General features: G+C 29.6%; 1 protein-coding gene across 3 annotated transcripts in view; it reads right to left on the minus strand.

Moving 5' to 3' along the window:
- Positions 1-12,622, minus strand: part of LOC118072352 (protein kinase C iota type) — a 29,178-nt gene that overhangs the window by 13,870 nt on the left and 2,686 nt on the right. For 2 of the 3 annotated variants that reach the window (XM_035092138.1, XM_035092137.1), the window contains exons 2-3: positions 12,021-12,105; positions 10,037-10,263 (exon numbers count right to left, since the gene is read on the minus strand). In XM_035092138.1, the coding sequence (XP_034948029.1) occupies positions 10,037-10,263; positions 12,021-12,076 (283 nt within the window). In that variant the 5' untranslated portion in view covers positions 12,077-12,105. Of the gene's footprint in view, positions 1-6,085; positions 7,058-7,130; positions 7,321-10,036; positions 10,264-12,020; positions 12,106-12,622 lie in introns of those variants that run through there. The other variant, XM_035092136.1, reaches the window with a different exon arrangement.

A 12,622-nucleotide genomic window follows, 5' to 3' on the forward strand; every position in this document is an offset into this window, starting at 1 on the left:
ACTGCATAAGATAGTTGATATCTCTTGAATATTGCACGCAAATTTACATTTAAAATTAATGCCTAGCCAGCATAATTGCTCTAGTATTGTGTTTTATTTCTTCTTATGGTAAAACTTTGTGAAGTTATGAAGACAAAGCACTCAATAAATCATCTGACAGGTCTTTCGAATTTCTTTCCAACTTGGAAAGAAATTTATTCGTCGATGAAAAGAAGCCAGCCAAATTTCCGCTAACTCTTCTTTATTGATCATGGTCATTTCATTTTATCAACGACTTTACTTCCAGATGTCAATGACAAGCTGGAATATTATATTCAAAAGAATGTATAAATTTTCTACCATCATCCTAGGCTAAAATTTAATACACTTGAGATGGCACACCTGGATTGTCACGTAGCATGAATTAACCCTACGTGTCATGTTAAGTGCGAGTGTAGACGAGAAGGGTGGCAACATTAATTGCTCCAGGGCTTAAGGCAGTGAGCCATTAGCGTTAATCAACCAATTCTCTACAGACATTTAATCTCAAATTCGTCATAAATACCATGAGGACACGCATGTAAATATAGTTTTTAATCCATAAGTATTTATAAATATATAACAAATATATTTTTATATAAATCAGAATTTTAAAAAGAGTTTAGATCCATTTTTATTCTCTTAAACTTTACTTAAAGTTCAAAGTTAATTTTAAAAATATTTATATAAAAAAATATCAAAAGTAATAGGAAGGTCCACAAAGGTTGCAGAAATAATAGTGTTACTGATTAGTCAGATGTTCAATTTTGTGTCTCAATGATTTTTATATTTGTTTAAAAATTTTTTAAAACTTTTAAATGTGGGTTGAAGAAGTTTTTAGATTTACTTTGCTGTCATGAAGTTCAGAACGAAGTCAAACCACACATTTGATAATTTATTTCACAAAATTAACTTAAATAATTAATTAGAGCTTCTGATTGTTTGCAAGTTCAGAATATGAATCGTTTCTATCTAACATTAATTTAATTTTACTTTAACTTACAAACGCAATTTAACTATCTTTATTGCATAATATTTTAGTTTTTTAAAACTTCATACTCTGTAGTTTACTTTTTACTTCAAGTTTGATTTAAAAAAATATCCGGAAAAAAATTGTACTTCAAATAAACACATTTAGGTAATGGAAATTTTAAAAAATAAAAATTAATTATCAAATTGCGGTATTCATGTCAATAGTGTAGTGATAGCTACTTGGATTCATAACCCAGCATGATATCCTAGGTTGACATGAATCAATTCCAGGTTTTAGTGTGACTAAAAAAATTTTTACCAGAATGACAAATGTTGAAGGACAGAAACAAAAATAATGTAAGTAAACAAAGCAGTCTGTCAAATAGATAGAACAAACATGGAAAATATCAAAAAATGGATGAGACAAAAAGTGGAATATTACTGTGAAGAACCTGATAATAGAGATAAAGAAATAGAACCAACGAAAAAATCGTTTCCCCAATCACAAAGATTTTCGATCACAATTAGTGTTCTCTACAACTGAAAGATGATGCTTTCGTCAATTTTACAATACACAAAGTAATCAGAATTAATTCATTTTTCAATTTTTAACTTCCATTTATAAACATCAAAACAAATAATAAGTAATAACAAATGAAATAATATTAAAAGCATTTTTATTTGTTTTAATAAATTCAATTGCACAATGAAGTTACATGAAAAAGAAGATTGATTTATAAACCACCAGTTTTGTATAATAAATTTTTAATATTCTACAAGAGAATAAAAATTTTTTTTTGCCATTTTTCTTGTCATTTACATTGAAACTAAAATTAAAAGAATGAAAAATCAACTTCATTTGTATTTGATTAAAAAAAATATTCTTAGCACGTCCAAATTCGAGTTTGGCATGAAAATTTTTCATTTATTCTCCAATTCTTGGGTTAATAAATTGCAAGATGTACTTCTCCTGTCATATAATAACTCCTATCAATAACTCGAACTGAATGATTAAAGTCGATGCATATTCTTATCAAACAATTTATCATTGAAACTAGAATTAATAAAGGGAAAAATTTCAATGAAAAACTATGAGAGATTATTTTATTATTTCCATCTATATGCAATGAGAAACGAAATAGTCTAGTAAGAAAACATGACATTTAGGAAGAAAAATAAATCTTCATGCATACGAGAAAGTGATTTTGTAATAAAAAAAAAACCTCTCAATAAATTTATTTCTGCATCCACTACAATTTTTTTTTATTTGCTCCAACAATAATTCTTATGGTCAGAATATAGTGGAGTTTCCAATAAATATTTCAGAATTTTTCAAAATTTATGAGTAATTTAATTGTAAATTTCGAGGCAGAGTCTCTATATGTATGTATATCAACATCATGAAAATAACTTCAGTACGAATGGATATGCATTGCGGAAGTGAATCTATAGAGTATGTATGTATACAAGGTGAATAAAGGGCGCAGGGGATACGAGCAGCTGTATTATTTAGGCCGGCGACACACCCCCAGTGGACCTTAATAATTTACAAATGACGTTACGGCTCGCGGGATCGGATTAAAAGGAAACTAATGGTTGTCCGATAATGAAGTGAATGTTCAACCCAACTATCTGTAGAACTATGTTTCATCTTGATACTTAATTTATTTCCTTTCTCACGTTAAGCGAAAAAAATGTTTATAAGAAGAGGGATAAATTCTTAAGGGAAAAAATGCTTTATAAGACCTTCTAAATAACATACTTTCTTAATTCTATAAATTCTTCCCCTTCAACACTACAACACAAGTAAATCTTTAGACATAAGAAAAATTGAATAAATATTGATATTACATATTTTTATGTTTTTAATCATAATTCATATATACAATTTATCTTAGATAAAATATTATTATTTATTAGAAGCCTTTATTTCAATATATTTTTAAGAAAAAAAAAAAATTCATTAGTTTTTTTGTTTGAAGAATGTTCGAGAACAATTGAATTATGTAAGAATAATTTATTGCATAAGATATCGAAGAATGATCTCAAGTGGTTATGCATGATTATTATTTGTTTGTCTAATTAATTTGATTGATAGATATTGGAAAATATATTATTAATTGTGATGAATAATTTTCAATGAAAGAAATGAATTTAAGATTGTTAATTTTTAATAATAACAAAAATAGTTAATAGAATTGTTATTGAACAAATAATAATTATTAAATCAATTTTGATTTTTCAACACGATATATAGTTCAAAAAAAAATTTTAATCAAATAAAAATAACATACAATGTGGTCTATATAAATACTGAAATGATGGAAAATAAATTTGAATAATAAAAGCTCTTCAATATTAAAAAATATTTATAAATATTCAGGATCGTTTATGCTCTGAAAAATTTATAATTTTTTTTTTTTCAACTTAAAATAATTCAATAAAGTTTTTTCAATAGAATTAATGATATCTTCTTAGTATAAAAAAAAAACTCTTAATATAATTTTATATTTCAATTGAAAAAAAGTCATTTAGAAATATTTACAACATTACTTTCCAGTTGGATGATAAAATAATGTTATCAGAAAATCATGACTAAATTATCAACAAATAATATAGAATGTTGATTAAATATTTGTCATTTTGTTATTTAAATTCAACAAATTAATTGAATTTTACTTAAACAATGGAATAAATAAATGAGCATTAATGAAATTACTTTTAAATTATTGTTAAGTATTTTTTCATATATATTTATGTACTACACTGGTCAAGGTAGTTTATTGTTGTCAATAGAGAATAATTGAATTACTTGTTTATAGAAACAGATATTTGTATAATATTAATGTAAAAATGGGTGAAATGCAAATATTGATAAACGTGCGTTATTGATTTTAGAAGAGAAACAAAAATTATTCATCAAACATCAACAATACGTCGTCGTCGTCGTCATTGCTCGTCGATGCAATAAAAAAATTTAAGTGACGATTAAACTAGCTGAAACTGGTAACGTAGAATGAAAATATAGTGACATTATTAAGGATAATATTGGCCATGAATGTGGTTGAAATCGATTGATACTATTCGAGAGTATTCTCTATTCTTCTTCATGATTCCTAGCTATCCTATACTTCCAGCTAACAACTCGTGAGTCTATTCAGTGACGATACGATAAACCAAGCTGTGAAAGACTAGTCATCCGAATGTACGGTGATAATCTTCTATTCCTTTTTTAAATTCTGATGGAATAAATGTACACTCTGTCAGGTTAACTCTATCGTAAAAGTGAAATAAAAATCAACCAAAAAGCTTGACTATTGGAGTAGAAAAAAAAAAATAAACTTCTAGTAGAAAGAAAAGTCAATGAGTTATAAAAATATTATTACAATAAATAATCTCAATTGATTAACAATTAATTAAGTGATTATCAAATAAAGACAATGCATCTGTATCTAGATCAGTTGATTAAAAAAAAAATTTTAAATATTTCTCTAAAAATAGAACATTAATTCTTCTTGAATAATTATTTGAAGAAAGATCCTAGTTTTTTTTTGGATAAAAAAAAAACTATTAATTAATGAAAAATGTATTCTTGATTATTTTCAAGTAGCTGATAAAAATAATGAGTATGAATTTATTTTTACAACACTATTGATTATCAGAACTCTACATTTTTTTTTGTTCTCTTTAATTCATTAACAAAAATAAAAGAATAATAATGACCTAGGTATTTTGACTGTTTATTTACGAAACATACTCCAAACATACACAAGTACATGAATGATTAAAAATGGAGTTCGAAATTGATACCATGAGGATGTATGATGTGATAAAATATAAATTTTTAACTGTTTGGTCGAAATAAGACTAGAAATGTCGTCGACACGAAATAAAAAAAAAGACTCTTCTAAAAGACACGAGACTCTGCAGGCTTATCCGCAATACGTGGCCTATTTTCTATGAGTATATTAAAATAAAAGTCATAGAAAGAAAAAGAATATTATAAAAGTATAAGAGCACGAGCATGAGCTTATGCTTGTAGAGTAAAATCTACACGTTACTCTTGTGATTAATCACTCGTAATCAGATTCTTGGTGATTAATTGTTCTGTGGTAAGCAGCACTTACTGAAACATAGAGGTTTACTCATCGCCTCGATTTTCTGTGACCACAGCGACAAGACGATCTATAAAATTTCAAGCACTTACAGAAGATATGTATGTTAAGACATAGATATCTAATACGATTAAACGACAACATAATTTGAATTAATTGAAAATCAACTGTGATTAAATGTATTCTTTCAAAAATACTTCTATTCTAGGAATATTTTAACTTAAGCTCTAGTTCTTTTGATGGTAATTTTTTTTGCTAATGAATGCAGTTACATTTATTTCTTTCTATTTTAACGTTAATTCGTTCAACTGACTTACTCTAAAAAAATTCATTTTCTCAAGATAAAAGTGATAGTATTATAGGTATTAACATATTAATTGAATTTTAATAATAATATTATTTATTAACTCACTATGTCAAATAAACTCGATATTATATATAGAGATAATTGTGTATATAATTTAGAAGATAATTCAATAACTTTTGGTATTTTGGATGATATTAATTAAATTTAATGATTATATTAGTTAATCATCCAACGATTTAGAAATTTCTAATGTCTAGATAATTTTTCATTTTTCATTAAAACAAAAAAAAAACTGTAATTTTTGCCAAGTCACTTCATTCTCTCCAACTCTGAATCTTGTAACGAAAAAATTTCCCTCATCGTTATGAAAATAAGAAGAGATAAAATGGAAGAAAAAAAAACTGTTAAATAATGGATTTTTCACAAAGTTGTTGCTTAGCTAACGATAATTTTTTCCTCTCGCACTATTTTTCAACAAAGTATTTACTGTGTATAGAAAGTAAGTAAACAAGTAACTCTAATAACATATTTTTTAGTAGTATCTGAACTAAAAATCAATGATTAAAAAAACATATGGTTGTAGAGTTCCAAGTACTTCTTCAACATGACATATATACAGGACTAACAAAGAGATTATTTGAGCTTATATTATTTAAAAAGCAACTCGACGTACCCCAGGTAATGTCGTTAAGCCAAACTTGAGTAGCAAAAGGTGGACGAGGAGCAATTGAATAATGTTCACAGTCGAGAGAAGACATAGAGGCTCCAGGGTCAGGTGGATTGCGAGTTCGATGCACAAGACAGCCACCAATTCCTGAGACACTAGCTCGACTACTAGATTCATAAATGACTTCTGGTACAATTATTTCTTCCTCAACTTCAACATCTGTAGCATTTTCATCACCATTATCAATTCGTAAATTTTTCCGCATACGTCGTTCTAACGAGGCTGTAGTTGAAGGCTTGGCAATATCCGTAGGAGAAGTATCAGCAGTTTCGTGCTGCTGAATATAAGCAGAATGAAAAGCTATAGTAGGTTGTTCATATTCTGCAGAATCACTTCCAGGGGATGGTGGGTAATTACTGGATCCAGGTGGATTTTGATCTTTCTGTAGTGATTGTAGTAACCCTGAAGATCCTTCAGCAGCAGAAGGTGTCCGTCGACCGGCTGCAACTGCTGCAGCAGCAGCTGCAACGGAATAAGAATAAAAAGATCCACTTGAGATCTGACTAGGATCATCAGATGCCAAGACACCAAGTTCCTTAGGCTGCTGAACAGTACAGGCATAGCTTTGACCTCCACCAATGTCACTGGGTGTTTGGTATTGCGACTGTGAAGCTGCTGGTTGTTGCTGATGCCAATTTTTGTCTTTCTCTCGTCTCGGCGAGCGACCGCGATCGTTTACAGAAGTCGCGCTCCAGTAGCCCCACGCCATACTCGACCTAGATCAATTTCCTGGCTGCTTTTCTTGGCTCCTCCTGCTTGCCCTCGCTCCTTCTTAGCTTCTAGCTACGTAGGTCTGTACACTAGCAACGATCGATCCTGACAGTATTTCCAAACTAAAGAGGTTCGTTTACGTTGAGGATCTGCGGTTAACAGGTGCACGTTTGATCCTATTTCTTGTTTCACCTTTACCTCCTACTCCTGTAACTTTTGCCAATGAAACCTCAACAACTCTATCAAAGTCTCACTCGGTGTATCTTGTCAAGTAGTTTACCTTCTCAGGAACCACTTCTTTATCTCGACTGAGTTAGCTCTTTTCCCCGGACTTGTTGTCAATTAGGCCGAGGAGAAGTGCAAGTACCAGAGACTCAACTCTGGCGTGTGTTTGCTGGACACTTTTCCGTCACAAGGTGTCCAGACTAAACGAATGCTGATCAAACTGTGCGAGGCTATCGACTGCGGCAAAAGCATTACTTCGTCGTCGCCCGGCGCGCACTACTGTCGTTTCCACAGAGCGCAAACGCGGACCAACAACCGCTCAACGACCACCACCACCCACCCAAACTTCATCCCCCGCCGCGAGATACCTGTGCTTTCTCGTGAATGTATGTGTGTGATGTTGATCACAAGTATATATGAAAGAGAAAAAGACATAGGGAGAGAAGAGCCAGGTAATTCGGCAGCTCCCACGCCTTTTAGAAGCCAAAGTATAACCCACCCTTACACTACTTGGTTAGTCCTCGTCTTTCATTCAAGTGAAGCTCTAGGTTCGTTTCTCCACCATCCAGAACTCACATATCCAGTTCTCTTCCAACACATCAACAGAATCTCTAGTATAGACTACACCACGTGTCCTTTTTCTTATATTTTTAACAGGCGAAAAATACCACTACTGATCTACTCTTTCTCTTCCCCGGGCCAATGATGTGAGCCAAGAGGGAGCGAGAAGAGATGACACGCCAAGGCTACATATATCGATGCCTCCCTCGACGCCGAGAGAGAGAGAGCTCCTAGGCGTGGCACATGCCGCCACCATAAACCATTCTCCACCTTCGATGAACCATCGTGGCTTTTACTCCACTGACAGCTAACACGAGAGAAGACCATTGTCATATCATTTCTCCTATTATCCTTTCGCTCATCCTATTCCTAAAATCTCAACGATTCTCAACTATTTCATCTCGCATAAGTATTGTCTTCAATTATTTTCCTGTTCAACAGTTCAATCTCTATCATAATAAACACTCATTTCCCCTTATTAATTAGAATATCAAAAGCCAGTTTCTGTGTTATAAAAATCAATTATCATACTCATATTATTATTCCAACTTTTTCTCATCGTTACTGCTAATAATATAGAATCAAATAAAAATGTCTCATCGAAAATATTTTATTCATTATTTAATCGATCTAATAATGAACTGTAATTAAACGAGATAATTATAATTATTCAATAGTTCATTTAATTGGATTAAAATTTAGTCAATGAATTTTTCCAATCATCATCATCATCACCATTTTTACTATTATTTATTTCGATTAGGTATATAGACTATATATTTAAATTAATTTACAGATAATCCATTGATTATAGGATCCGTAAAATTAATTGATTTATTTGCTGACGCATATTTGTTAAGCATATTTCAGTGTTTTTTTAATCAGAAAGTAGGCAATGGTTTGATATCTCTAGAGAAATTGAGAACAGCGACATGAGAGGATAAATTAAATTCTGTTGTTCAAAAATAGCGAGAATATTAAAGTAGAGTAAATTATAAATAAAGCTCAATAAGAGAAGATCTTGTTACTGGAAAATTTCTATTTCAAATCTTGCCCTTAAATTTTATCATCAAAAACCCCTCTGATCTTTGTAGTCATGTGATTTACTTATCATTTGACGTCATAAATATATAGATCTGTTCGTTATTTATATTCGTACTCATATTTTATCTTCCTTGCCCACAATTTGATCAATAGAACGATGAAAAAATTTATGTGTCATACATCTCGATGTAGAACAAGGTCTAAACTCTTTCCCTTTCTTTCCCTCCATTTTGTTCTATATATTCATTAGAAAATAATACAGACAAGAAGAATATAAGTGGAAGTAAAAACGAGAAAAAAAAAAAAAATAATCGCACATTAAAAATTTTTTTTTTTATCTTAAAAGCTCCTTGTCACTTTAAAACACCCGTAACTAAAGAACAAATGATTGAAGAAGACCTAAAAGGACACTTTGGAGAGTTACCGAAAGTATTATGATCATCATCTGAGATAAAATGACTTATTACTTCCTTAATTGTTAGCATAAATAATTAATCCAAGAACTATCATTGTATCTTCTCCTTTTCAACCCAATGAAAAAGAAACAAAAGATGATATAAATATATGAAATAAATTTTCTTTTCAAAGAAAATACTTTGAGTAATTTTGAACACTACTTACAAAGTTTCTACGATAATCTGTTTGAAAACTTATGTTCATTCAAAATGAGCTATAAATTTTAATTTTAATAATAAATAACTTGACAATAGCGTTAAATTGTATCTTATTTAATATATTCAACTTTAAAGATACAATTAATAAACTTCAATAGAATGAAATGATTTGATGTCAATTTTACAAAAAGATTTACGTGATTGATTTGTTCATCAAAGAGACTCTTCTATTGATGAGTAGTAGTATCAGATAAAAATAATAATTTAAATTGTATCAATCGATTTAAAAAATGTCATTTAAAAATTGCAATATATAGAAATCAATAAAAGAGCTATAGAATTATTATAACTGTCTACACAGTCAAAACCTATTGTTGTACTAAAGTACAATAGCTTAAAGAATTTTCTTCAACACTGTGCTTTTCTGTTTTCATCATCGATGAAATTTTTTTTTAATGAAAAAAAATTCAAGATTCTTTTTATTGTTGCATAAACTTGCAATTCTTTGCGTCAACTTGGCAGAAAAAATGTACTACAAAAGCCTTAATCGTGTGATGTAAGGCACGAACGGGATAATTGAGTGGATCTTGAAGAAGAGGCGTATACTAGCATCTCATCCCTCATCGCCCTAAATTTCAGTTGATTCAACAGAAAAAAGAGTAGACGAGGAACCGGTCGTTCAAACACCACCTCGTGATAAAGTGAATAGAACGAAAGAAAATATAAATATAAATATACTCACCGTGTATCGTTATTTCTGTATCCTTTTCAAGCTCATAGAGACGTAGAGCTTCGTCAAGTTCCTGCTGAGATGCTATTCGACACGGGTCACCTTCGTCGTCGACCCACTTCATAGTAAACTGATCTGAGCCAGCTGTACCTGCTGCACTGAACCCACATATTGTCCGCATCTCTTCCCGCAAAGCATCCACCGTCATTCCTGCCGTGATATATGTGATTTGCACTTCTCTGTGGAATAAAATGGACATTTAAATATTGTGATATTTATGGTGAAAGAAAAAGAAAAAAAAAACTATTATACAATCTACTGAAGAATGTGCACTTCAAGTGAAAATTTTTGTCTCCTTTTTAATCAAGTTTTTAATATTAATATTATTATAAAATTATTTATTATATTGATTCTAAAGTGCACTTTTTGCAATATTCTGCATCTTGTGATAAGCTTACGCTGCTTTAATGCACCGGTCTTGGAGTGAAGATCACTTATTTTATTCATGTTTTATTCTTTTCCAACATCATCGTGATAAAAGTTTTTTATTATCTAGAAATAGTATTTAACTTTTTTTACGATTATAAATGTTCTTCTTTTTATAATGATTATTGAAGTTTTTTTCACAAGAAATAGCAAGTAATATTAGTTTCGATAAAGTGAAATATTTTTTTCAATTCATTTTTAGTATAAAGTTACACGCTTTAACCAATATAGTATAAATAGACGAAAATTTTAAAGCAAAGTTTTTACAAATAATGACATTATTTTTTCTACTAAAAACGTATACATTATTTCTGTCTATCAATTTAAACAAAGTGTTTTTTTTTAAACTAAATAAAATAACATTTCATTACACTAAAAACTAGTACAATCAATGTAAAATAAATTGCAGTGATAAAAAATTGGCTTTTAAAACATTCGTTTCAGTTATCATTACAACATCCTAACTGAAAATTTATTATTTATAAATTTTAATACAAAATAAAAATTTTACGATCAAATTACAATAAACAGAAGAAAAATCAACAATAAATCGACTTAAATATTGTTTGTACCAAAGATTATAGCAAGTTCGTTAAAGAGCTTGTACTTTTTTTACAATTCTTATAAATGAGGTCGTTCTGAGAAGTTAATGTCCAACACAGATGTGCAGTAAAAATAAATAAAATCGATATCAATTGAAATAAATTAAGAAACATCAATCCAGATTAAAATGAATTTTCCAATACTTTTAACATAATTAATAGACAACATCCTTTCAAATAAAAAAATTTTCAATCACAAATATCAAAAATATAGTTTAAATAATGAAATAAAACAATATACATATATTGAATAATATTTAATTTGATCAATTATTTGAACCATTTAAATTGCAAAAATGAATCTAATAAACTTTGCATTTAATTTACTAATAAAATTTTCAACTATTCTTGCCTCAGATCAATGAGTCCAACATATGGAAACATTCAATAATTTTCACAAATATTTTAGAAAGTCATGAGTTCATCATAAATAGTTGAAAAAAAAAAAAATCCAACATGAAATCTCCTTTATTCTTCCTCTTGACAATCTGAGGAATGCAATAGTAATGTTTAATATCACACATCTATAAAGGAGCGAATAGTGTCTATCTATATGAGAATCAGAAAGCATGCCAAGCAAAAATTGGTATTAGAATATGCGTTTCCCAAAGCTCCATTATAACAGGAAAATCGATTTCAGTTCAAACATCATGTGCTTTAGCTTTTCTTAATTTATGAAAATGATTACATGAGTTTTATTATATATTTTTAGTGAACAGACAGACAATATAAAGCATGTATTCATGAGTTGTCTATTGTATTTATGTAAAAGTTGAGAGGCATTCATGACTATCACAATTCGCAACACGTGCCCGCTAGGACACACCCGATGGATACATTATATTCATGTTGATATTCATGTGTGAATGCTGACACATATTTACTATTATTGTATATGAATTATTTACCCGTTATACACGATTTTCACGCGGATGTCGTCGTTGTCCGCTGTTTGTGTTGGCATCCTTGTTCTGTAATTTTTTTTAGATTTCCCTGTAAAATAAAATAAAAATTTTTGTCAAAAAGTATTGTTTCCAGTTGATATAACTCAAACATATATAAATGTTGTATAAAAAGTCTTGTATAAAATGTGAATTCATCTCTTACAATCATTGATTTTTATACGTGACCAACTTTGATACTTGTTTTCTTTTTATGCAGTTGATCCACTGTGTGCCAAATTTCTCGGATATCACAAATATCCGCAGAATCTCAGCCTTTTCTTTTTTTTATTCTTTTGATTTTTACGTCTTATCGTGAGCGCAGTGTTTTAATTTTTTTTTTCCCCCCAAAATAAAAATGATCGTGTAAGAGCCACATAAAACTGTCTTAAAATTTTTTTCCAACTCAAAAAATACTGTTTCAGGAAATTAAAGATGATATAGTGAAGCTAAAATCCACGAAAGTTCTAGATATGACAGTTTTAGATAACATTTTATATTGAAGAGTATTTCTTTCTTTTAAATTCAGTTCAATGAGAAAGAAAAATTATTTTTTTTTTTCACCTTTT

Source organism: Chelonus insularis, unplaced genomic scaffold, assembly GCF_013357705.1.
Source record: "Chelonus insularis isolate UGA/USDA-ARS -01 unplaced genomic scaffold, ASM1335770v1 contig_93_pilon, whole genome shotgun sequence".
Taxonomy (NCBI): Eukaryota; Metazoa; Arthropoda; class Insecta; order Hymenoptera; family Braconidae; genus Chelonus; species Chelonus insularis.